This window comes from Oryctolagus cuniculus, chromosome 5 (assembly GCF_051225735.1).
Source record: "Oryctolagus cuniculus isolate XC-2025 breed Fujian yellow rabbit chromosome 5, ASM5122573v1, whole genome shotgun sequence".
Lineage (NCBI taxonomy): Eukaryota > Metazoa > Chordata > Mammalia > Lagomorpha > Leporidae > Oryctolagus > Oryctolagus cuniculus.
Genome location: NC_142871.1, coordinates 133,367,225 through 133,394,660, shown reverse-complemented (window position 1 = coordinate 133,394,660; position 27,436 = coordinate 133,367,225). Strand labels below are relative to the sequence as shown.

At 45.6% G+C, this 27,436-nt stretch overlaps 1 protein-coding gene and 1 long non-coding RNA gene across 2 annotated transcripts in view; one reads left to right on the top strand and one right to left on the bottom strand.

Annotated features, from left to right (window-relative positions):
* Positions 1-27,436, bottom strand: part of SLC26A8 (solute carrier family 26 member 8) — an 89,180-nt gene that overhangs the window by 58,785 nt on the left and 2,959 nt on the right. The window contains exons 2-5 of the mRNA XM_089334017.1: positions 21,674-21,860; positions 15,301-15,440; positions 7,330-7,446; positions 5,222-5,403 (exon numbers count right to left, since the gene is read on the bottom strand). Of these exons, the coding sequence (XP_089190143.1) occupies positions 5,222-5,403; positions 7,330-7,446; positions 15,301-15,440; positions 21,674-21,855 (621 nt within the window). The 5' untranslated portion in view covers positions 21,856-21,860. The remainder of the gene's footprint in view (positions 1-5,221; positions 5,404-7,329; positions 7,447-15,300; positions 15,441-21,673; positions 21,861-27,436) is intronic.
* On the top strand, positions 9,440-14,585 carry LOC138849670 (uncharacterized). Its single transcript, XR_011388694.2, has 3 exons — positions 9,440-9,656; positions 14,190-14,284; positions 14,388-14,585. It is a non-coding gene; the product is annotated as an uncharacterized LOC138849670 (long non-coding RNA).

The window sequence follows — 27,436 nt, the reverse complement described above, 5'->3', positions numbered from 1 at the left end:
CATACTCTTGCCATGTTGGTGATACAACCAAGAATGCCCTTACCAGACTTGAGTGAAAGCAAGCGCCATTCCCCTTGGTCCTCTAGAACTGTGGGCTAAGGAGGCTTCTTTTTCTCTCTTTCTTTCTTTTCTTTCTTTTTTTTTTTTTTTTTACAAATTTATTTATTTATTTGGAAATCCAAGTTATAGCAAGAGAGCAAGACAGAGAATAGAGACATCTGTCTGCTGGTTCACTCCCCTAGGTGGCTGCAATGGACTGGGCCAGGCTGAAGCCAGGAGCCAGGAGCTTCCTCCAGGTCTCCCACATAAGTGCAGGGTCTCAAGCCCTCGGGCCATCTTTCACTGCTTTCCCAGGAGCATTAGCAGAGAGCTGGATCAAAAGTGAAGCAACCAGGACTCGAACTGGCTGGCAATCATATCGCATGCTGGTGCTGCAGACAGCAACTTATCCTGCTGCACCACAGCGCCGACCCCAAGAAGCTTCTTTTCTTTACAAACTTAGCCTGCTTCAGGTGTTTCATTATAGTAATGAAAAATGGACTGATACAGGATTCTTCATTACTGCTGTACGAGAGTGAGAGTTCTGGTTCCACACCAGGCCTCCACTACTATCACCCAGGCTGGGAGAGGCAAGCTGTCTTTATTTCTTCCCACCTGTCTCCAGGGACACCACAACAGAGGGGCTGGCCTCATTCCTGCTGCGTGTTGGTGAAAGACCTCATTCTCCATGTCTTCTGTGCTGCTTCCCAGCAAGGATTAGGAGGGGAGTCTCATTACTGTGCAGTGGGGTGAAGGCCTGGGGACTCTCTATTTGGCTTCATTACACACCACCCAGCTTGGGGTTGGGCACCTCATTACAACCTGGTGAGGGCAGAATATAGGCTCCTCACTGGGCCTTTGCTGGGTCTGGTGGTGTGTGACAACAGTTTTCTTTTGTTCTTGTTGTTTGGCTGGAGTAGCTTAATTATTCTCCAAAAATTTTAACTCTTGGGCCGGCACTGTGGCTCACTTGGTTAATCTTCCACCTGTGGCGCAGGCATCCCATATGGGCACCGGGTTCTAGTCTCGGTTGCTCCTCTTCCAGTCCAGCTCTCTGCTGTGGCCTGGGAGGGCAGTGGAGGATGGCCCAAGTGCTTGGGCCCTGCACCTGCATGGGAGACCAGGAGAAGCACCTGGCTCCTGGCTTCGGATCAGCGCGGTGCACCAGCCATAACAGCCTTTTCGGGGGTGAACCAATGGAAGGAAGACCTTTCTCTCTGTCTCTCTCTCTCACCATCTAACTCTGCCTGTCAAAAATAAATAAATAAATAAATAAATAAATAAATAAATAAATAAAAGTTTTAACTCTTGCTAGCTCTTCCTGATACTATGTCTGTAAAAGTAGACTTCTGTTCAGTCTTTTCACACAAAAGCTATGCTTGTAGACATTCTGGGCTTCTGGCTTCTTCAACTCGAGTTGAAGATATGTGAAGCAAAGAGAAAACCCAGAGAAATCACCATCATGCTGTTTCCTGAATCTTGAGGTCCTGAGCCAATCTGGCATCTTCTGTCCATTTGCAGAGCCTTCTTGGTTTGTTTAATGGATAATACCCATGGTTTTCTTTTTCTGGTCAGGATTTTTTTTTTTTTTTTTTGACAGGCAGAGTGGACAGTGAGAGAGAGAGAGACAGAGAGAAAGGTCTTCCTTTGCCGTTGGTTCACCCTCCAATGGCCGCCGCGGCCGCTGTGCTGCGGCCGGCGTACCGCACTGATCCAATGGCAGGAGCCAGGTACTTATCCTGGTCTCCCATGGGGTGCAGGGCCCAAGCACTTGGGCCATCCTCCACTGCACTCCTGGGCCACAGCAGAGAGCTGCCCTGGAAGAGGGGCAACCGGGACTGAATCCGGCGCCCCGACCGGAACTAGAACCCGGTGTGCTGGCGCCGCAAGGCGGAGTATTAGTCTAGTGAGCCATGGCGCCTGCCCCAAGGTTTTCTTTTTTTTAAAAAAGATTTATTTTTATTTATTTGAAAGAGTTACAGAGAGAGGTAGAACCAGAGAGAGAGAGAGAGAGAGAGAGAGAGATCTTCCATTCCACTGGTTCACTCCCCAAATAACCGCAACAGCCAGAGCTGAGCTGATCAGAAGCCAGGAGCTTCTTATGGGTCTCCCATGTGGGTGGAGGGGCCCAAGGAGTTGAGCCATCTTCCACTGCTTTCCCAGGCCAGAGCAGAGAGCTGGATTGTAAGCGGAGCAGCCAGGCCTCAAACTGGCACCCACATGGGATACCAGCGCTGCTGGGGCTTTTAACCTGCTGCACCACAGTGCCAGCCCCTACCCGAGGCTTTCAGTTGTGTTTAGCAGGAATAGAGAAAAGTACATCCATTTAGTGTGTTCCTGGAACTAGATATCACCTCCTTCTTTAGATTAAAAATAAAACAAGCCAAGGCCTAATGGAGAGGAGAGAACGTGTCCAAGGCCACTTAGATAATTAATAGGCTGCTGGCATATTGTTTGCATTTGGTCTCCAATAAGACTGAACTTTCTAACTACAGAAACTATGTCTTCCTTTCCTGAAAGAAAGGACAAAGACATTTGGTCTTTGTTAAAGTACTAAATTCATTTCTCTGCATCAAGTAATTATAATTTATTGATGCTTACTATGTGACAGGCTCTGGGCTGAATGTTTTATGTGCATTTTCTCACTTAATCATCATAAGATTCCTGAAAAACAAAGATTATTCTCACTTTACACAAGAGGAAACTGAGGCCCACAAAAGTAAAATAATTTACTAAAGTTCATACAGCTCACAAGCCTTGGAGCTGGAATCTGCCTGCTTATGATAGCCTGTCTTTATAGGCTTCCACTAAGTCCTTACCTACTAAGGGGTGGGAATTTTTGGTGCAGCGGGTTAAGCTACCACTTAGGATGCCAAGTCCCATATCATGATGCTGGCCTGAGTTCCTGCTCCTCCGATTCTGATCCAGCCCTCTGTTAATGCCCTGGAAACCACATACCAGACTCCATGCCACTCACGTGGGAGACCCAGATGGAGTTCCTGGGACCTGGTTTTGGTCTGGCCCAACCCTGGTGGTTATGGCCATATGAGGAATGAATCAGCAGATGGAAGGTATCTTTATTTCTCTTTCCTCTTGCCTCTGTCATTCTTCTTCTTCTTCTTTTTTAATGATTTATTTATTTATTTGAAAGAGTTACAGAGTGCAATGAGGGAGACAGAAAGAGAGCTTATCCATCTGCTGATTCACTCCCCAGATATCTGTAATAGCCAGGGCTGGGCCATGCTGAAGCCAGGAGACAGGAGCTCCCTCTAGGCATCCCATGTGGGTGGCAGGGGCCCTAGGACTTAAGCCATCTTCTTCTGCTTTTTCGCCAGGCCATTAGCAAGTAGCTGGATCTGAAGTGGAGCAGCTGAGACATGCATTGGCACCCATATGGGATGCCAATGTCGCAAGCAGAAACTTTATCTGCTATGCTACAACACCAGCCCCTGTCATTCTGACTTTTAAATAAATAAATAAATAAATAAATAAATAAATCTATCTATCTATCTATCTATCTATCTATCTATCTTTGGGAAAAAAAAAACACCTTATCTAACAAAAGGTGGTCAAATGGGGTATGAATGGAGGGTGCTGCAGCACAGTAGGTTAAGCATCCGCCTTTAATGCTGGCATCCTATATAGATGCTGGTTCAAGTCCTGGCTGCTCCACTTCAGATCCAGCTCCCTACTAATGGCCTGGTAAAGCAGTGAAAGATGGCCCAAATATTTGGGCCCCTGCACCACCTATGTGGGAGAGCCGGAAGAAGCTCCTAGCTCCTGGCTCCAAATCAGCCCAGCTCTTGCCGTTGCAGACATTTGGAGAGTGAACTAGCAGATGGAGGATCTCTCTCTCTCTCTGTCTCTACCTCTGTTTGTAGCTCTGCCTCTCAAATAAATAAATAAACCTTGGGGCTGGCGGTGTGGCTTAGCGGGTAAAACCACCGTCTGCAGTGCCGGTATCCCATATGGGCACCGGTTCTAGTCCCAGTTACTCCTCTTCCAGTCCAGCTCTCTGTTGTGACCCAGGAGGGCAGTGGAGGATGGCCCAAGTGCTTGGGCCCTGCACCTGCATGGGAGACCAAGAGAAGCACCTGGTTCCTGGCTTCAGATCAGCGCAGCACTGGCCGCAGCAGCCATTTGGAGAGTGAACCAATGGAAGGAAGACCTTTCTCTGTCTCTCTCTCACTGTCTAACTCTATATGTCAAATAAATTTTAAAAAAGTTTATTTCCTTTTATTTGAAAAACAGAGCGAGAGCGAGTGAGCGAGAGAGATGTGCTGGTTCACTTTCCAGATGACTGTAATAGCTGGGGTTAGGCCGGGTTGAAGCCAGGAATCAGGGACTCAGTCTGGGGCTCTCATTTGGGTGGCAGGGACTCAGTACCTGAACCATCATCTGCTGCCTTCCAGGCACATTAGCAGGAAGCTAGATTGGAAGTAGAGCTGGAGGCAGGATGTGATCCCAGGACATGAGATACAGGCATTTCTTTTCTTTTCTTTTTTAAGATTTATTTATTTATTTGAAAGTCAGAGTTACACAGAGAGAGGAAAGGCAGAGAGAGAGAGAGGGGTCTTCCATCCTCTGGTTCACTCCCCAGATGGCTGCAATGGCCAGAGTTGCGCTGATCTGAAGCCAGGAGCCAGGAGCTTCTTCCGGGTCTCCCATGTGGGTACAGGGGCCCAAGGACTTGGGACATCTTCTACTGCTTTCCCAGGCCTTAGCAGAGAGCTGAATCAGAAGTGGAGCAGCCAGGACTGAAACTGGTGCCCATATGGGATGCCAGCACTGCAGGTGGCAGTTCTACCTGCTATGCCACAGTGCCGGCCCCACAGGCATTTCATGTAGCAACTTAACCTGCTGTGCCACAATGCCTGCCCTAATGTAATTTTTCAAAAGGTAAAATCAGAAGAACTCTGGGCCCCAGTCCCTTAGAGCCCTTCTTTGTCTCAGAGAAAAAGGGCCTAAAGAGGATCCTCAATCACAGATGCAGTGTTTCTGAGAAAAGGGAGGTTTTGTCACAGAGGAGAAAGATTATCCACACATCCTACAAGTTTTCCAAAAATAAATCACTGAAGGTCCAGAAATATCACAAGGGATCACAGGAGCAATTAAAGGAAGGGGTCCAAGTACAGCCTCTGCTTTTAGTTCTTTTGCAGAGGCTCACAGACTCAGATCCTACCTGGATAATCCCAGTCAGGAAGGTTGTGGCTGCCACCATGCTCAGGGATTTGTTATAGCCTATGAAGAAAGACGGGGCAGAAAAGTCATCCTTGATGAAACTTCCGATGATCAGGTGGCCATCGTTGAATGGGCTCTCTTTCAGGACGTTGATCATCAGAGCACTCACGAGGTAAAAGGAACCTATGGGAGGAGACAGAAGGTGAGGTTTCAAGTCCAGGTAAACCAGCACATGTTCACAGAAGCAAGGCATGGTCTGATTTTGTACTGTCCTTGATCTGAAGAAATTTTATTTGAAACCAGCCATTCAGAAGTAAGAGCAGAGCAGAGCACTGTGACTCTACATACTGGGATCAACTCACTGAATTCAGAAGTTGCTGGTACAGATACGCAGTCTCTTCTCATTATGGGCAGGTGGAGTGGATTCAAAAAGAAATTGAGGGGCTGGTGCTGTGGCATAGCGGGTAAAGACACCGCCTGTGGCACCAGCATCCTATATGGGCACTGGTTTGAATCCTGGCTGCTCCATTTCCAATCCAGTTCTCTGCTATGGCCTGGGAAAGCAGTAGAGGATGGCCCAAGTCATTGGGTCCCTGCACCCACATGGGAGACCTGGAAGAAGCTCTTGGCTCTTGGCTTAGGATTGGTTCAGCTCCAGCCGTTGTGGCCATCTGGAGAGTGAACATTGGCTGCAAATGTGTATCAGGCTCAGCCACTGTGCCTGCTCTCAAAGGAGGGTAAGAGTGAGATGGCAGCGAAAGAATCAGAAATAAAACTAATCAATAATAATAGGAAGAAAATAACCAACACTTGTTAAGGATTTACTTTGTGCAGGATGACACTGAGCTAAATCCATTTCAAACATTATTCTACCCCAGGGCTGGTTTTGTGGCACAGAGGGTTAAGCCTCAGCCTGTGATGCCAGCATCCCATATGAGCACCAGTTCCAGTCTTGGCTGCTCTATTTCAGATTCAGCTCCCTGCTTGGGTCCCTACAACCCATGCGGGAGACCCAGATGGAGCACCTGGCTTCAGCCTGGCCCAGTCCTGACAGTTGCAGGAATTTGGGGAGTGAACCAGCCGATGGGAGATTGATCTCTCTCTCTCCCCTCGCCCCAACTCTGCCCTTCACAGAAATAAACTAAATCTTAAAAATATATATTATCCAACCCAATCCTCATAGTGACATACACATAACAATACATGGGAGCAAAGGCAAATCCTACCTTTAAAGTTACCTGGAAGAAACAAAGCTCTAACTACCCTTAATAATGACATTTGGAAGTGATTTTTGAGGTGCCACAAGGACTTGGAAATATGGAGGGAAAATTGTTCTCCTGGTGTTCTAATGTTAGAAAAAGAAAAAGGCAGAGCAGCACTCCAGCCTGGAAGGATGGGATGGTAAACCAAACTGGATGCACACTGGCATATCTGGCGAAGTGTGTCAATCAGAATGGTCAATTCGGTTGCCTGGTCGGTTGTTCAGTGGGAAAGCCCTGGAAAACACACCCCACTGAGTAAAATGTTGGCAACACCCTTTCAATACCTGTTGGGACACTTTGTGATTTGATTTCTTTGCAAGTTCACCTATGTGAAGTAAATGTGTAGATTATATGATCTTTAACGATTCCAGTCCCTGCAAGTCATTTCTAATTACAAATTAGTGGATGGAATTTTGACTCAGGGGAGGAATGTGCTAATCCTGTGGACCTGAGTCTAGTGGATTACTAAAAGGCTGTCTTATAAATTGGCCCCATGGAGTTGATTACTAGAGGTCCGGCTGAAAGATGGACTCAATCTAAGCACTATTGACAAAATCATTTCTGAATCTTCGGCATGGAGGGCAGTCAGATTCCAATGTGTAATGGTTTCACCAAGGAAAGTGCCTCTGTCCTTCAAGTCCTTTGGGGAACATCTTGCTGCCCTGGTTTTCTGGTGGTGGAGAAGTATTTATTTCTGTAATCTAACACAAACCATATGAATACAATTTTCATCTTCTGCCCCCTTTCTTTTGTCTAAAAGATAGTGCTAAACTGGGTTCCTTAGCACTAAGTAAATTGTTGAGGTAGAAGCTCCGTCCACTTCCTGTGGTTTCAGGGAGTAACTCACCGATGGACATTTGATGACATGATCCAAAGATTACATAAATTACTGAAGAACAGAAAGCTGCATAAGCGATATTGAGAGGGGGAATCAGTTGCCTCGCCAGCAAAGTAAATGTCAGGCCTGAAAAGCAAGATAATTTAAGTAAGCAAAGGCAGCTTGGCTTTTAAAAGTCAGTTTAAATTAAAACTGTAAAGAATCTTTAAAATAAAAATGACTCATGTGTGTGGCCGAGTGTGGTGATACAGCCCTGGACACGTAGCCCTTAGCGCCTTTCAGCATCTCCTTGGATGCCTGGCTTCCCTGTTTCGCCACATGCTTTTACACCTCAACGCTTTCGCTGTGAGCTCCCAATTTCAGCAGCTCAGAAGCAGCTCTGCCCCCATCTCAGTTCAGTTCCAGAAGCCCAGGAAAGCCTGCAGGGCTAAAGATCAAGCCGGAGAGCAAGGCAAGGACTGCACCAGCGGAGCTGACCTGAAGTTGGCGTGTGCTGCTTCTCTGCCGAAGGCCGAGCGCCCCAACCTCTCTCCCCACTTCCCTCTTCAACACTTTCTTTTCTTAGAAACACCATGAGAACTTGGAAATGTAGAAGCTGATGCATTAACATGTGTGGTGTCATCTTTTTTGACGTTTCAAGCCCATACCTCCTGCCCTAATGACTTTTCCTGGACTTACATCAAACCAATATAATCTTCTAAATTCAGTGATGAGTCCAGCAAGCCAGAAAAAGCTTTATCTTTTTTTTAATGGAAAATTTCAAGCATACACAAAAATAGAGTTAGAGTTATCACTCTGTATCTGTAGGGGATTGGATCCAGGACCCCCATGGGTACCAAAAGTCTGAGGATGCTTAAGTCCCATATAGACAATGGGGTAGTGTTTGCATATAATTTATACAATCCTCTTGTATACTTTAAATAATCTCTAGAGCACTTAAAATACTTAACACGAGTACAATATAAATGTTATGCAAATAGTTGTTATATTGTAATGTCTAGAGAATAATGACCAAAAAAAAAAGCCTTTACATGTTTATTACAGATGCAATTTGTTTTCTGAATATTTTTGAACCATCATTTGCTGAATCCACGCATGTGGAGAACAAGGACACAGAGGACCAACAGTATAGTGAAGTCTGTGTGTCCATCACACACGACCAAAGTGGTCAGCCATGGCCAATTTTGCTTCATCTGTGTCTCCAACTGTGTTATTATGAGGCAAATCTAAGACATTAAATATTTCATCTGCAGATATTTCTGAATGTACTGCTGAAAGATGACACTTAAAATTTAACTACAGGCCGGCACCACGGCTCACTAGGCTAACCCTCCACCTGCAGCGCCAGTACTCCAGCTTCTAGTCCCGGTTGGGGTGCCGGATTCTGTCCCGGTTGCTCCTCTTCCGGTCCAGCTCTCTGCTGTGGCTCGGGAAGGCCCAAGTGCTTGGGCCCTGCACCCGCATGGGAGACCAGGAGAAGCACCTGGCTCCTGGCTTCATATCAGTGCATCGCACTGGCCGTAGCGGCCATTTGGGGGGTGAACTAACAGAAGGAAGACCTTTCTCTCCCTGTCTCTCTCTCTCTCTCTTTCTCTCTCTCTCTCTCTCTCTCTCTCACACACTGTCTAACTCTGCCTGTCAAAAAATAAAAAAATCTACAATACCCTCACCACCCTCTCAATGTTCAAATTGCCTGCTGATATCAGAAGTGATTGTTGTGGTACAGGGACTCTAAGGTGGTCCACAATGGCCAATTGGTGTTCATGCTCTTGTGTGATTTCCTCTCCTTTACATGTGGGATGGATGCAGTCACTTGTTTCTAATGAACATACCACCACAAAAATGATAGGATGTCACGCCGGAGGCTAGGTTGCAAAAGAGACAGTGGTTGCCACCATGGTTGCTCTCTGACTATCTCTCATTCAGGTCACCAGCTGCCAAAGTTGGCTTCAAAGGTGTGTGATCTGTGCAGCCAAGAGAGTCCTGGGCCTGAAAGGGCCCTGCCTTTGTTTTAATGCTTTGCCACCACTCACATGGAATTCTGAGTAATTTTTAAACTAGTGGCCCTGCACAGTTATTTTGCATTGGACCTTGCACATGTAGTTGGTCCTGCCACCTGCCTTGTTGTGAAAACACCAAAGCAGCCCACGGTCTCACACAGGGAGGAGCACGGGCCTGGCAGCAGACAGCTGGGAAATGGATCTCCTCAGATCTGCCAGGAGCCACAAGTGTGAGCCTGAAGCCTACCCTCCGGCTTCAGCAGAGCCCTGAGATGACTGGCAGCTTCACTGCAACCTCATGAGAAACCTTAGGCCAGAAGTATGCTGGGTTGGGTGGTGAGTTTTATAAAAATATTATTTGCTATTAGAGGCTGTGCTTTATTTTACAAACTGAGGATTTTAATCAGGACTCAAATACAGCATTCACATTAGTAGATATGTCTTCTTAAGACTCTTTACAGGGGGCCGGTGCTGTGCTGTAGTGGGTTAAACCTCTGCCAGTGGGTGCCCGTTCGAGTCCTGGCTGCTTCTCTTTTTTTTTTTTTTTTGACAGGCAGAGTGGACAGTGAGAGAGAGAGAGAGAGAGAGAGAGAGAGAGAAAGGTCTTCCTTTTGCCGTTGGTTCACCCTCCAATGGCCGCCACGACTGGCGCGCTGTGGCAGGCGCACCGCGCTGATCCGAAGCCAGGAGCCAGGTGCTTTTCCTGGTCTCCCATGGGGTGCAGGGCCCAAGGACTTGGGCCATCCTCCACTGCCTTCCCGGGCCACAGCAGAGAGCTGACCTGGAAGGGGGGCAACCGGGAAAGAATCCGGCGCCCCGACAGGGACTAGAACCCGGTGTGCCGGCGCTGCTAGGTGGAAGATTAGCCTATTGAGCCATGGCGCCGGCCTGCTTCTCTTCTGATCCAGCTCTGCTACAGCCTGGGAAAGCAGCAGAAGATGGCCCAAATCCTGGGGCCCCTGCATTGCTGTGGAAGACCTAGAAGAGGCTCCTGGCTCCTGGCTTTGGATTGGCCCAGCTCCAGTCATTGCAGCCATTCAGGGAGTGAACCAGCAGATGGAAGACCTTTCTCTCTGTCTCTCCCTCTCTTTGTCTATAACTCTGCCTCTCAAATAAATAAATAAAAATATTTTTTAAAAGGGACTCTTTATAATTTCCCCTCTATGTTTTTCCCTAAGCAAGGCTCTGCAGATTGCAGAACACAGAATAAAATAAGCTCAAATTAGCAGGGCCAGCACTGTGGTGTAGAAGGTTAAACCTCCATCTTTGCATACCATCTTGGGGCTGGTTCGAGTCCCAGCTGCTCCACTTCCATTCCAGTTCTCTGATAATGCACCTGGGAAAGCAGCAGAGGTGGCAAAATTTCTTGGGCCCCTGCACCCACATGGGAGACCCAGAAGACCTCATGGCTCCTGGCTTTGGCCTGGCCCAGCCCCAGCCATTGTGCCCATTTGGGGAGTAAATTGGCAGATGGAAAATCTCTCTCTCTCTCTCTCCTCTCCCTCCTCTTCTCTCTCTCTCTCTCTCCCTCCCTCCCTCTCTCCTTCTCTCTATATATCTCTGCCTTTCAAATAAATAAATAAATAAATCTTTTTTAAAAAGATATAATAATCAAGACATGTGGTATTGACAAAGGGACAGATACATAAATCAATGGAACAGACTAAAGGGAGTTCATAGGTAGATCACAAGAAATACAGTTGTTTTATCTTTGACAAAGGTGGAAAAAAAATTAAATGAAGAATAGTCTTCTTTAAAAATGGCATTTGACAGCACTCTGGCCTCAGAATCAGCCCTTAAGGCTTTCAGATCTGGCTAAAAAGCCCATGAGAGCATTTCAGGCATGGAAAGCCAAGATACTGTGGCAAAAAATGACCTACATGAAAGATCTCTGTGAGTGAGATCCGGTGGGAAGAAGAGGCCATCAAAGAAGGAGGTACCTTTCTCTGAAGGGAGGAGAGAACTTCCACTTTGATTATGGCTTTGTCTAAATAATGTCAGAGTTTGTGGACTCAAGAAGCTTCCATAGCCTTGGCAGCTCATGACAAGAGCCTCGGGTGATAACTGACGTCATAAATAAGAGTGTCAATTGTTAAATCAACAACAGAAGTCACTGTGCACTTACTCCCCATGTAGGATCTCTGTCCTTAATGTGTTGTACTATGAGAATTAACAGTAAAACTAGTCTTAAAACAGTACTTTATAGTTTCTTTGTGTGGGTGCAAACTGTTGAAATCTTTACTTAGTATAGAGTTAATCTTCTGTATATAAAGATAATTAAAAATGAATCTTAATGAAGAATGGGATGGAAGAGGGAGTAGGAGGTGGGATGGTTTGGGAGTGGGAGGGCGGGTATGGGGGGAAGAACCACTATAATCCAAAAATTGTACTTATGAAATTTATATTTATTAAATTAAAGCTTTCTATAAAAAATGGTGTTTGAAAATCCAACAAAAAAAATCTAGCAGTAACTTCACACTTTACCTGAGTGAAAAACCTTCACCTAAACTTCATACCTTTTCTAAATATTAACTAAAAATGGACAGTAAATCTAAATGAAAAGCATAAAATTATGACATGCTTAGAAGAATGCACAGAAGACAATCTTTGTGACTGGTACTTAGGGGAAGGGTTATTTTTTCTCTCTCTTTCTCAGCAAAGGGTTCTTAGATATGATAGCTAAAGAGCAATGCATGAAAGAAAAAAATAATTGATAAATTGGGTTTTATAAAAGTAAAAATCTTTTGTCCCGCCAATAACACTGTCAAGAGAGTGAAAAGATGGGGCATGGGGCCGGTGCCGTGGCTCACTTGGTTAACCCTCTGCCTGTGGCGCTGGCATCCCATATGGGCACCGGGTTCTAGTCCCGGTTTCTCTTCTTCCAGGCCAGCTCTCTGCTGTGGCCTGTGAGGGCAGTGGAGGATGGCCCAAGTGCTTGGGCCCTGCACCCACATGGGAGACTAGGAAGAAGTACCTGGCTCCTGGCTTCGGATCGGCACAGTGCCAGCCGTGGCGGCCATTCGGGGAGTAAACCAACGGAAGGAAGACCTTTCTCTCTGTCTCTCTCTCTCTCACTATCTATAACTCTACCTGTCAAAAAAAAAAAAAAAAAAAGGGTGGGGCAAATGTTTTGGCACAGTGGGTTAAGCTGCCACTTGGGTTACCTCCATCCCATATCAGTGCTGGGATTGAGTGGCCTTTGCTTCTGATCGAGCTTCCTGATAATGTGCCTGGGAGGCAACAGATGCTGCCCAGGTACTTGGGTTCCTATCTCCATGCTGGGACCCAGATGGAGTTCTTGGCTCCTGGTTTCAGCCTGACCCAGCGCCCCAATTATTAAGGGCATTTGGAGACTGAACCAACAGATGGAAGCTCTCTCTCTCTTTCATTTTACATTTGAAATAAAAATAAGTAAATAAATAAATCTTTTAAAAAGAGATAAGAAAAGGCAAGCTACAGACTGAAAATACCTGCAGATATGTGACAAAGGAATTTTATTCAGAATATATAAAGAATTCTCAAAAATCAACAATAAGGAAACAAAAATTCCAAAGGAAAAATAGGTAAAGGACTTGAACAGACACTTCACTGGCAAGAATATGAGGATAGCAAATAAATGCACAAAAAGATGCCAACTTCATTAACCATTAGAGAAATGCAAAGTAAAACAACGATGAAAGGGGCTGGCATTGTGGTGCACTTGCCACAGTGACATCCCGTACCTGAGTGCCAGCTGGAGTCCCAGTTACTCTGCTTCTGACCCAGCTTCCTACTAATGCACCTGGGAGTGCAACTAAGGATGGGTCCCTGCTACCTACGTGACAGACGTGGATAGAGTTCCTGGCTCCTGGCTTTGGCCTGGCCCAGCCCTGGCTGTTGTTGCCACTGGGGGAATGAGCCAGCAGATGAAGATCCCTCTATATCTGTCAATTCCTCTCTGTCACTCTGCTTTTCAAATGAATGAATGAATGAATGAACGAATAACTTTAAAAGCATGATGGAATTCTACCCCAGAATGGGTAAAGTAAATGACACTAATAACTAGGCTTCATTAAAATTAAAAATGAAACAAAACAAAACAAACTTTTGCTCTGTGATGAGTCTATTAAGAGGATAGCACAAGAGGTTTTGTTGGATGATGAAACCATTTTGTGTCCATCTGTGGTGGTGATTTCACAAATCTATACCTGTGTTAAAATTTAGGAACAATACACCAAAAGGAAGTCATTTTTAGTCTATGATACTTATACATAAATAAGTATTTAAATTTTGTTATGTTGAATTGGATTTGGCTCCCCAAACTCATGGAAACATTTAAACCCTGAGGTTAGGGCTGGTGTTGTGGCACAGCAGGTTAAACTACTGAATGAGCGCCAGTTTGAGTCCTGTCTGCTCTACTTCTGATCCAGCTCCCTGTTAATGTGCATAGGAAAGCAGCAGAAGATGGTCCAAGTGCTTGGGCCCCTGCTCCCACATGGGAGACCCGGACAAAGCTCCTGACTCCTAGCTTCAGCCTGGCCCATTCCTGGCCATTTTGGCCATCTGGGGAATGAACTACTGGATGGAAGGTCCACCCACCACCCCCACCCCCACCTCTGTCTCTGTCTCTGTAACTCTACCTTTCAAATAAATCTTAAAACAAACAACCTGAGGTCTTTTGTTAATGGTTAATGAATTAATGCTGATGGTTGCTGGCCTAGGGTAATGGCTTGCTTTGATTATGGTGTCTGAAGGTAGAGGGCTTTTCAAAGTGATTGGATGGGATTAGATTGCTAGGGTGGAGCCCCATGATTGAATCGTGATGGCTTTCTAGAGACCTTTAGACATAGAAGAACACACTACCTGTCTCATTGCTTTTTGCCTGGCCAGGTTATTGTCCATCCACACACACTCTGTCATCACCCGCCTCTACCAGACCTCAGACCAAGGGAGTCACCCAGTCTTGGGCTGTGAACCTGCAAACTGTAAGCTGAAACAAACCTCTTCCCTCCTAAGTTGCTCCTCTGGGGTATCCTAGTTAAAGTAACAAGATCTGACTCACACCATCTCTCTTTGCCTTTTCCCCAGTCAGCCGTGCTGTGCTGGAGCTGGATTGTTTTGCTGCTGCGCACACTTGCACAAGGAGCAGCCTCCACCTTGTCCAGAGGCCACAGGAAGACAGAAGTAGCAGGGGTGTTTAAAAATTAGCTGGGGAACTATGAACCGGTGCAAATAAAGGAACAATCAAACCCTTTCTCTTCCTCTGTGGCCAAATATGATCTTCAGTTAACTTTCTGCTCTGTTTCCCTGGAAACTGAAAACTGTAGGATGTTCAGTTGCATTACCAGGCAGACTCGCTTCTGGTACAAACGAGCCCGATTAGTACATTCCATCTAGAACAGGAGGGTTGTGAGTGAAAGATGACTATCCAGTGGGAGGCCCTGGCCTTGGGCTCCTCTGAGCACAGGGACTCTTCTAACGGGGTGTGGCCCTTGTGGAACTCTGGAAGCAACGATTGCAGGACCATTTCCAAGAGTAGCTGGTTCCCCTTTGGAGGATACAGGGTCTAAAGCCCAGGTAGCTCCTCTCTGTGTGATCTTGCTGTCTTACCTATAAACTGCCAGTTGGAACCACAGAGAGCAGGCCCTGGATTACTGTGTCACCTGCTGGAGAGATGCCATTAAATCTGCCCTTTACCTTTCTAAGGAAAACCTATGCAGAGTGAGATTTGTTATAATCGTGAGTATGAAATGACCAGTTAAACAAAGACCAAGAGTAGGTGTTGCAAATGTCCTGGGAAGCATTCACGGGTTCTAATTCCAAACAAAGTCTTTCAGAACCACCCTGTAGAGGTCAGAAATCTGGCAGGTAAGAGAAGAAATAACAAAGTGAGTGAAATTCACATTTTGTTCTGTTCATCCAGCACAAATGCTTGTTTACTCTGGGCAAGTGGAGGAGGTCTTGTACATCATATTCGGATGAAAGCCTTTCTCTGCCTTACCTTGGGGAACTTGCACAAGGCCAACACTTAAGCCAGCAAGTAAGTCTCCAAGAAGCCAATCCTTGAATCGATACAAACACATCCATTGTAGGAAGGGAAAGATCGTAAACGTGCATCTTAGGAACCTGGGCCATGAGCAGCTGTGAGAAAGAAGAGCAGAGACTTGATTAGGTTCTCCATGGACAATGCCTGCATAGCCAAGGAAAGGTGCAGTGCACCATTCTTCTTGCCATACAGAATTTCTCATCCGTACTATTGATATTTTGACATATCGGATTGGGTAATCCTATGCTGTGGGGCTGAGCATTGCTGGGTATCTAGTAGCATCCTGGTCTCTAGAATTCAGTAGCACCACCTCCCCCAGTTGTGACAGCCAAAAATGTCTCCAAGACATTGCCAAATATTCCCTGGGGGACAAAATCACCTCTGGTTGAGAACCAGTGCTTACGCATATGGGAAAGCTAATCCTGATATGATCAGCATATGGTAAGTTCTGTTGTTTGACTGGATGATTAGAAATAATTAGATCTACCAGTTTTCCAGCAGAAACATGGTGTGCTATTGCTTTCTCTTGATTAGCACAGTTTTTTGAGATATCATATTGATGGGTGGCAGGGGCAGTTATCATACTCACACTACATTAATTCTGACTTTGACTTGTCATATGTAGAAATTTATAGAAAATATACCATCTGGAGTCCTGTGCTTAAGGAGTTAGCCATGTAAAGAAATACCTTTATACAATGTTTTATTTTCCTTAAACCCAGTGGGTCTTCACCAGAAGCAACTGTGTCCTCCAGGGGAGATATCTGGCAATGTCTGGGACATTTTTGATTCTCATCATCAGCGTCTACTAGATAGAAGCCAGCGATACTGCTAAACATTCTGCAATGGACCGGGCACATCTGCACAAAAAGATACCAACCAACCAGTGAAGCCAATTTGTTTTTATTTGTTTATAATTTATTTTATTTGAGAGGTGGGGGTGGGGGAAGACTTCCCATTTGCTGGTTTACTCCCTAAATGTCTGCAACAGCAAGGATTAGGCCAGGCTGAAGGTGGGAACCAGTAATACACACTTGGGTTGCGGGGACTCAACTACCTGAGCCATCATGTGCTGCCTCCTAGGGTGCACATTAGCAATAAGCTGGAACTGGGAGCTGAGTCAGGACACAAACCTGGGCATCCCAATATGGGGTATGGGTATCCTAAGCCAGACTCCCAATTTTTTTTTTTAAGATTTGTTTTATTTATTTTAAAGACAGAGTTACAGAGAGAGAGGCAGAAGCAGAGAGAAAGAGAGAAAAAGAGAGAGAGAGAGAGAGAGAGAGAGAGAGAGAGAGAATCTTTTGGTTCATTCTCCAAATGGCTGCAATGGCTAGAGCTGAGCCAATCTGAAGCCAGGAACCAGGAGCTTCTCCCGGGTCACCCACATGGGTCTAAGGGTCCAAGGACTTGGGCCATCTTCTGCTGCTTTCCCAGGCACATTAACAGGGAGCTGGACAGAAGTGGAACAGCCAGGACTCAAACGAGACCCCACATGGGATGTCAGTGCTGCAGGCTGGGACTTTAACCTTGCTGCATCACAGTGCCAGCCCCCCAACTTGGTTTTAAATTGCTGTTTGTTATCTATATGAACTGAAAGTAAGGAGTTTAAAGATTTTTCACCTATGACCTGTGCTAGATAACTAGTTTTAACTAGAACAACAAATATAACTCCAGTATATGAAGAGCTAAAATGTGTGCTCAGAAAATAAGTAATTTCCAGCATATTTGACTCTCATAACTGTAAGCATTACTATCCCTATTATAATCAAGGGTAGATAAGTGTGAGCAGAGCTGGGGCCAGAAACCAGGTCTTCTGATTCCCGGTTCAGTGTTCTATCCACTCTACTACCTTCATAGTTCCTACTGATAACTGTTAAATTCTGCCTGGGAGTGGGAGCAAGACCATTGGCCAGAAAGAGAAATATCACATTGCCATTCTCCTGCAAGTTTTGGGTATAAGGCATTTAGACATGAAATTTGGATTTTAGTTAAGGCATCTTAAAAGTGAGGAAGATAAGAATTAGTATGAAGTCACAGGGGCAGATTTTGACAAGAAAAGGGGTATTTTCACTTGCTAATAAAGAGGAAGAAAAAAAAAAGAGATAAGAGGTTTTCTGCAAAAAAGGAAGAGGTGAAATTAAAAGATTATTTTATTTCCTAAAAAGAAAATCCCACGAACAACATACTATTTATCCAGCGCTTTCTATCTCTTAGATACTTGACAAGTACACTTGACATCCTCACGGTTACCCTATGAGGTAGGTGCTAGTGCTGTGCCTGCCTCACAGATGAGGAAACTCAGGCACAGTACGGTTGGATAGCTTACCTAGGGATATTCTTGGGAAGCAGCAGAATCAGAATTGAGGACCAGTAGCCTGGTTTCAAAATTGTCAACCATTGTGCTGTGCTACCTTTCTGGTTAAAATTCATAAGTGGAGAGAACTGTGTTTTTGAAGTGAAAAATAAGAACTACTATTAAAGTGCACAGCAGGTAGAATGGGTCAGATTTCAGTGTTCAGATGGCAAGGTTAGGGCAAAAGGAGAGGAGTTTGGTTGGAATTTCTTTGGTAATACTTATTTAGAGTAAAGGTAAAGTTTTGTAGAGACAAACTCAATGTGGTCTCCAAAAGCTCTGACACATATGTCTCTTGACCCATTCTGGAGCAGAGGAAATGAACATGGAGACACGGGGCTGGGGAGAGACATGCAAGACCACCCAACTTGGGAAGGGCAGGATATGGACAAAGGAGATTGTTTCAGGGATGAGGGGCCTGCCAACTGTGGATGGTGTATCAACCGGGGGATGTGAGGGACTGCTACATCCAGAGCGTGGGTGAGCACAACTTGAGCAATCAGGGTTTGTTTCATCACACAGGTGCAAAGGATTCTTAACCTGAGGTTTATGGATCTCCAAGGGGTCTGCAGGCACGATTTGGAGGTTTATGTGCATTTCCATAGAAAGATTTATATCTTTATTCTCAAAAACCTCAAACTGAAATCTATCATGTCCTTCAATCATGAATGTTGATCACAAACCACCATATCATCAGCAGACCTTGTCTTTGCTGCCAATAGCAATCACTAATATTGCCCTACCCTATCACAATTGCTACATTTATCTGGAAACATTATTTACATTCATCACTACTTGGAAATTATGAAGTTATTGGACCCACATTGTTTTTTTGTTTGTTTTTTGACAGGCAGAGTGGACACTGAGAGAGAGAGACAGAGAGAAAGGTCTTCCTTTGCCGTTGGTTCACCCTCCAGTGGCTGCCCCGGCCGGCCCGCTGCAGCCGGCGCACCGCACTGATCCGATGGCAGGAGCCAGGTGCTTCTCCTGGTCTCCCATGGGGTGCAGGGCCCAAGCACTTGGGCCATCCTCCACTGCACTCCTGGGCCACAGCAGAGAGCTGGACCAGAAGAGGGGCAACCGGGACAGAATCCGGCGCCCCGACCAGGACTAGAACCCGATGTGCCAGCACGACAAGGCAGAGGATTAGCCTATTGAGCCATGGCGCCGGCCATAAATAAACATTTTTTTTAAAAAGTAACTTAAAATGGATCAAAGGTCCAAATTAAAGAACTAAAAATCAAAAATTCTGGGGACCTTGAGCTTGACAATAGTTTCTTAAATACAGCACCAAAAACTCAAGTCACAAAAGGAAAAAAAATAGGTAAATTGTAGTTCATCAATATTAAATATTTTGTGCATCAAAGGACACCATCAACAGGGTGAAAAGACAATCAACATAGAGAGCTACAATTCAACAACAAAAAGGGCAGACATACTGAGTTTTAAAAGAGCAAAGGAGTGGCCGGCGCTGTAGCACAGTGGGTTAACACCGTGACCTGAAGCGCAGGCATCCCATATGGGCACTTATTCGAGACCTGGCTGCTCCACTTCCAATCCAGCTCTCTGCTATGGCCTGGGAAAGCAGCAGTAGATGGCCCAAGTCCTTGGGCCCCTGCACTCACGTGGGAAACCTAGAGGAAGCTTCTGGCACCTGGCTTCGATTGGCGTAGCTCTGGCCATTGCAGCCAACTGGGGAGTGAACCATCGGATGGAAGACCTCTCTGTCTCTCCTCTCTCTGTGTAACTCTTTCAAATAAATAAATAAATCTTAAAAAAAAAAAAAGAGCAAAGGAAATGGATAGATGTTTCTTTAAAGAAGACATACAGGTGGCCAATAAGCAGAAGAAAAGATGTGCATCATCTTAAATTATCAGAAAAAATGCAAATAGAAGACAAAAACAGAACACGACAAGGAGAAATACCATTTCATACTTACTAGAATGACTATAATAAAAAATAAAATATAATAAATGTTGAAAAGGATGTGGGGATGTACTTTGCCAGTACAAATGTAGAATGATGTGGCCACTGTGCAAAAACAGTTTGGCAGCTCCTCAGAAAGTTCAACATAGAATTATAGCACAATCTGGGGCCGGCGCTGCGGCTCAATAGGCTAATCCTCCACCTTGCGGCGCCGGCACACCGGGTTCTAGTCCCGGTCGGGGCACCGGATTCTGTCCCGGTTGCCCCTCTTCCAGGCCAGCTCTCTGCTATGGCCAGGGAGTGCAGTGGAGGATGGCCCAGGTGCTTGGGCCCTGCACCCCATGGGAGACCAGGAAAAGCACCTGGATCCTGGCTCCTGCCATCGGATCAGCGCGGTGCGCCGGCTGCAGCAGCGGCCATTGGAGGGTGAACCAACGGCAAAGGAAGACCTTTCTCTCTCTGTCTCTCTCTCTCACTGTCCACTCTGCCTGTCAAAAATAAAATAAAAAATGTTAAAAAAAAAAAAAGAATTATAGCACAATCTAACAATGCTACTCCTAGGTATACATCTACAAGAACTGGAAATAGAGTCCCAAACAGATCTCCCATGCCTGTGTTCCTGGCAGCAGTATTCACAATAGCCCAAAGTGGAAGCAACCAACTGAAAACTAACCAATGAATGAACCAATGAACACGACATGCAGTATATCAATAAAATGGGATGTTACTCAACCATAAAACTAAATGAAGTACTGATGACACATACTGCAATCAGGATGAACCCTGAATACATTATGCTAAGTGGAATAAGTCAGGCACAAAACAACAAACATTGTATGATTCCACTTAAACAAAATACCTAGGATGGGCAAGTTCACAAAGACAGAAGTGGAAGAGAGGTTACCAGAGGCTGGGAGGAGGGGGAAATGGGGAGTCATTGCTTAATGAGTACAGAGTTTCTGTTTGCGATGATGAAAAGGTTCTGGAAAGAGATAGTGGTGATGGTTGTACCACATGGGACATGTTTATAATGCCTCTGAATTCCATGCTTCAAAACAGTCAAGAGAGTCAACTTTATGTTATATTTTACCACAACAAAACACAGGAAAAAAATATTATTCTGATAAGAGGCTCATTAGCTTCATCAGCTCATTGAAAGTGTCACAGTACAGAAGCAGGTAAAGAGGCCCTGAGTTGCAGGTAGTGGTGGTGGCGGGCTCTACTGTGACCGTGAGTACTACGTGGATAGTTGAGTACCTGCGTAGTACCATGAGAACTACGTTGGATAGGAGGTTAGAAGGAACTCATTCTGCTACCGTTTAATAGTTCACCATGGTTGACTTTTTTTGCGAGGCTACTGGTTACGGTGGTTAACTGAACAGGGTACCTATTAAATGTCATCCCCAGGTACTGTGAGGATACCCAAAGCTTTTATGCCTGCTAGGATATGGATAGAGTTTGCTCCACAAAGATTCATATACAGGAAACTTGGTGCTCAGTGTGGCAGTGTTGGGAAGGGATGGAACCTTCAAGAGGTGGGGCCTCATGGGAGGTGCTTAGAGCACAGGGATACCACCTCATGAAGGATTGATGCTGTGACCTGTGAGTTCCAGCTCTGGTGGAACCAGAGTAATACTGACCCAGCAGGTTGGTAAAAAGCAGAGTCACCCCCAAGACTTGGCCCCTTCACACGCGGTTGGTTCCCAATCTGCTTCTCCTGTTATGACACAGCCAGGGGTCCTCCGCAGGGCTCTGGCACCAGGCTGTTTGGACCTGCCAGTCACCAGGATTGTGAGCCAAATAAATCCCTTTACTTTAGGACTTACTTAGTTTGAGGTGTTTTGTTACGGGGATAGAAAATAGACCAAGACAATCAAGAAGGCACCATAAGACAAACCACCAAAAAAAAAAAAAAAAAAAAGCCTGAAGAAAAATTACACAATAAACTTCAGGGTTCTGAGGAAGACAGAAGTAGGCACCAAAGAAGTCAGGTTAGAATTCCATCCTGGATGGGTTGGTGATGGTTTAATGATTGGATACACGCACCGGCACCGGACATGGTGTCTGAAGGTGGTGATATCAATGTCCACGTTCCCGGAGGAAAGGCCCCTTTTCCTGTGTTCCTGTTCAAAGTTCTCTTCATTGTAGATGTCTCGCTTAACATCATAGGAGAAAGAATTTTGCCTGTATTTATAGTTGAAACTCTGGGTACTTCTCTCTGGTAGCATCGTTCCTGGAGGAGTGGAAAGAGATGAGATTTAAAACCCACACACACACACTTTAAAAAGATCTACATCTTCAGGGTCAGCGCTGTAGTGTAGGGGGTAAAGTCACTGCCTGCAGCACCCATATCCCATGAGTCATGAGTCTTGGCTGCTCCACTTCTGATGTAGCTCGCTACTAATGGCCTGGGAAAGCACTGGAAGATGCCCCAAGTGCTTGGGTCCCTGGGAGACTTGAAAGAAGCTCCTGGCTCCTGGCTTTGGTCTGTGGCCATGTGGGAGTGAACTAATTAGTTGTATAACTGGGGGCAGATTTCTCAAAGACTGAGTTTCAGGCTCCCTGTCCCTAAATGCCATGGCTGGACAGCATTATCTTTTTTTGCTGTTGTTGTTCTTTTCCGTTGGTTCACCCTCCAAATGGCTGCTACGGCCAGCGCGCTGCGCCAATCCGAAGCCAGGAGCCAGGTGCTTCCTCCTGGTCTCCCATGCCATCCTCCACTGCCTTCCCAGGCCACAGCAGAGAGCTGGACTATAAGAGGAGCAACTGGGACAGAACCGGTGCCCCAACCGGAACTAGAACCCGGAGTGCCGGCGCCGCAGGTGGAGGATTAGCCTAGTGAGTCGCGGCGCCGGCCGACAGCATGATCTTAAAATATAACTTTAAGCTTTCAAAATCTGCGTAAGCTTATTTTGGGGCATAAAATTTTGAAACCCACACATAAAAGAGTTCTTCAAAAAGTTCATGAAAAATGTATTTTATGAAAAAAATTATGCATGAGTTTCAAAATATTTTGCACCAAAATAAATGTATGTTTAAATTCTACTTTCCATGAACTTTTTGAGGGACTCTTGTATGGAATTAAAAGTATAAATTTATTTTGGTGCAAACAATTTTTCTTGAAATCCATGCAGTTTTTCCATAATATACAATTGCAACATATTATAAAAAATTATTTTTGCACCAAAAACTTTTTGGTATCAAAACAAACTCATACACTCACACTTTTACTTTCTTTTTTTGCACAGGCTTCTTGAGAGTACCTTTTGTACATGTTAAATAACTATAAAGTATTTTGATGAACATACATATTATGTTGATTACACAAGTAGTTTTTGGGGGGGTGCCTTCAAATGAGCGCTTCTCGCACTTTTTGCTTGCGGGACACCCTTTGCCCTCTTTTTTTTTTTTTAAATTTATTTGACAGGTAGAGTTTATAGACAGTGAGAGGGAGTGATAGAGAGAAAGGTCTTCCTTCCGTTGGTTCACTCTCCAGATGGCTGCTACAGCCGGAGCTGCTCCGATCTGAAGCCAGGAACCAGGAGCTTTTTCCTAATTTCCCATGCAGGTGCAGTGGCCTAAGCACTTGGGACATCCTCCACTGCTTTCCTGGGCCACAGCAGAGAGCTGGACTGGAAGAGGAACAACCAGGACTAGAACCAGTGCCCATATGGGTTGCCGGCACTGCAGGCGGAGGATTAACCAAGTGAGCCACAGCGCCGGCCCCTACACAAGTAGTTTTTAAAAATCTTTATGTATTTATTTGAAAGGCAGAGTGACAGAGAGACAGTGAGATCATCCATTGATTGGTTCACTACCTAAATGTTCACAAGAGCCAGACCAAAGCCTGGAACTCCATTCAGAACACCCATGTGGGTGGCAGGGCAAGATATCTGGCCTATCATCTGCTGCCTCCCAGGATGCATTAATGGGAAACTGGACTGAAAGTGGAGGAGCCAGGATGTGACCTCAGGCACTCCAATATGCAATGCAGGGGTCCCAGGTTGCAGCTTAACCTGCTGTTGTGTCTCAATGCCCACCCCCACAAGCACTTTTTGTATGGGTAAGGCTGCAAACAAAGTGAATGTGTTAGCAAATTGTTTTCTTTCAGAATGATCATGTATCATAATCATTGCCAACATGAGTTGAATACTCATAATATGCCAAGCATGACACTAGATTTTTTTTCTCAAGTGGTATTTTATTGAATTCCCACAACAACCCTAGTACTATTTCCCCCCTTTTACAGATAATAAAACTGAGGCTTTAGAAAAGTTAAGTACTTGGGCCATAATTTTATATTGTACTTTTAACAGCAAAGCATTGGAACACAGTAGAATGCAGTGTGACACTCACGAACTAAAGGTCACCAATTCACCAAAGCAGTGAGGAGTGGCTGGGGATACAGAAGAGGCTGGGGGAAGGATGTCGTAATACATCACTTGAGAGAACTCATACCTTGTGTCTTTTGCAAGCAGAAAAAGAAGTAGAACTGGTTTTTGTTTGTTTGTTTGTTTTTTGACAGGCAGAGTTAGACAGTGAGAGAGAGACAGAGAGAAAGGTCTTCCTTTTTCTGTTGGTTCACCCTCCAAATGGCTGCTATGGCCAGCGCGCTGCGCCAATCCAAAGCCAGGAGCCAGGTGCTTCTTCCTGGTCTCCCATGCGGGTGCAGGGCCCAAGCACTTGGGCCAACCTCCACTGCACTCCCGGACTACAGCAGAGAGCTAGACTGGAAGAGGAGCAACCGGGACAGAATCTGGCGCCCCAACTGGGACTAGAACCTGGGATGCCGGCACTGCAGGTGGAGGATTAGCCTAGTGAGCCGTGGCGCCGGCCCGAAGTAGTACTGTATTTAAAAACTTAGTATTTCTCCCTCTCTCTGCCACTGACAGGAATATTGAGCCACTCTTCCTCACTTTTGTCATACAACTTTATTACAATAAAGTTCCATCACTAGAGTAAAATAGGAGACTTCAAAAAGTTCATGGAAAATGTGTATTGTGAGAAAACTACACACGATTTCAAAATTCTTTGCACCACAACAAACTTACGTTTCCTAGCAACCTAGAAGAGCCACATTAACCTGCTAATTACATGGGGATTATAAAAATTGCTATCATAGGACAGATCAAGAATTCAGCATCTTGTTGAGAAAGTGGCACCGAGGCAGGGTTGATGTGAAACAGGCTAGGTGTGAATATGGAGGAGTGGCAGGAACAGGGGGCCTGGCTGAGGCAGGGGCAGCGGCAGCAGCAGCACTCACTAAGCTCCAGCAGGTGTCGGCACAGGCCAGCGTGGGGCCCAGGGCCACCAGATCTGCTCTTTCCCGGAAGAAACCATAAACTCAGGTTTTTACATGCTTCCATCGCTGGTTCACTCCCCAAATGGCCGCAATGGCCAGAGCTGAGTTGATCTGAAATCAGAGCCAGGAGCTTTTTCTGGGTCTCCTACATGGGAGCAGGGGCCATTTTCTGCTGATTTCTCAGATGCATTAGAAGGAAGCTGGATTAGAAGTGGAGCAGCCGGGACTCGAACCACTACACATATGGGATGCTGGCACTTTAGTCCGGGGCTTTAACCCATTGTGCCACAGCACCAGCCCCTATGTGGGATCTTTGACTCTTGAATGTTGTCAATTATTTTATGTTTTAAAAAACACAGTAGATTGGCCAGCACCGTGGCTCACTGGGCTAATTATCCACCTGTGGCGCCGGCACCCTGGGTTCTAGTCCCGGTTGGGGCACCAGATTCTGTCCCAGTTGCCCCTCTTCCAGTCCAGCTCTCTGCTGTGGCCCGGGAGGGTAGTGGAGGATGGCCCAGGTCCTTGGGCTCTGCACCCACATGGGAGACCAGGAGGAGGCACCTGGCTCCTGGCTTCGGATTGGCGCAGTGCACCGGCCGTAGCGGCCATTTGGGGGGTGAACCAACAGAAGGAAGACCTTTGTCTCTGTCTCTCTCAAAGAAAAGAATAAAAAAAAAAAAAAAAAAAACACAACACAGTAGATCTTCAACAAAGCACCTCTCTCCAGACCGGATTTGGTCTGCAGGCCAACAGTATGTGACCTCTTCACCAAGAAACTTGCTAAAAAAAAACACAAAAATATCCTCATCTTTTCCCATTACTAGTTTCAGGTTATCTCTCAAAGATTTCTCTCTCATTTTAAGTGCAAGTATTTATATTATATGTTACTGTACCCTTTGGAAGGATTATATTGTGTTAATTTATTTATGGAAAGCTGTAAGTTGTATTTCTTTTCTTTTTCTTTTTTTTTTTTTTTATCTGAAAGGCAGAGTTACAGAGGGAGAGGGAGAGACACAGAGAAAGGGAGGGAGGGAGAGAGAGAGAGAGACAGAGAGACAGAGAGAGAGACAGAGAAATCTTTCATCTGCTGTTTCATTCCCCAAATGGCTATGACAGGCTGGTCCAGGCCAAAGCCAGGAACCTGGATCCATCGAGGTCTCCCACATGCACGCTGGAGCCAGAGCATTTGGGCCATCTTCTGCTGCTTTCTGAGGCACATTAGCAGGGAGCTGAATTGGAAGAGAAGCAGCCAGCACATGAAGAAGCACCCATATAGGATACTGCCATTGCAGGCGGTGGCGGCTTAACCTGCTGCACCACAATGCCAGACCCCAGTATACTGCGTTTTATTTTAGATATTGTCTTCAATTTATAACACTGATATTTCAAGAGGTGGTCCCAATCTACTACATGAGAATCTAGGGGGAGTTTGTCACCTTTTATTTTCATAATTTTATAAATTTCTTTTAAAAAAGATTTATTTATTTTACTTGAAAGGCAGAGTTACAGAGAGGAAAAGGCAGAGGCAGAGAGAGAGAGAGAGAGAGAGATCTTCCATCCACTGGTTCACTCCTCAAATGGCCGCGATGGCTGGAGTTGGGCCAGTCTGAAGCCAGGAGCCAGGAGCTTCTTCTGGGTCTCCTATGTGGGTGCAGGAACCCAAGCACTTGGGCCATCTTCTATTGCTTTCCCACGTCATTGTAGAGAGCTAGATTGGAAGTGGAGGGGCTGGGACCTGAACCAGGATGTGGGAGCTGCAGGTGGAAGCTTTACCTGCTACACCACAGCACTAGCCCCAATTTTCATAATTTTATAAATTTCTGTCTGATCCAGTTCATTTGTTTCAGACTCAAGAAAGCTATGTTACCTGTGATCAGTTAATTCAGTGTTCCACAAACATCTGTTGAATGTCAGATGCTTTAGGTAAACAAAAGGACAAAGTCTCTGCAATGCAGTAGAACAAGGAAAACAAAACAGTGCAGCCAGCGTTTTGAGGTGAGGAAGGTGGGACTCCACACCTGCTGCTGGCCTGCCATACACAGGCTCTCCCCACACTGCATCTCAAGAGTCTGACACTATTTTCCTAATAATGATTACACTCATTTTACTAATGAGTTTAATGAGTTTCTCAGAGTTGTACAATTAAATAGCAGAACCAGAATTTGGACCTGATTTTTTTTCAAGATTTTTATTTATTTATTTGAAAGAGTACACAGAGAGAGAAGGAGAGGCAGAGAGAGAGAGAGAGAGAGAGAGAGAGAGAGAGAGGCTGTCCATCTGCTGGTTTACTCCCCAAATGGCCGCAACAGCCGGAGCTGTGACGATCTGAAGCCAGGAGCTTCTTCTAGGTCTCCTGCACAGGTGAAGGGCCCCAAGTTCTTGGACCATCCTCCATTGCCCTCCCAGGCCATAGCAGAGAGCTGGATCTGAAGTGGAGAAGCTGGGACTCGAACCAACGCCCATATGGAATGCCGGTGCTGCAGGCATTGGCTTTACCTGCTATGCCC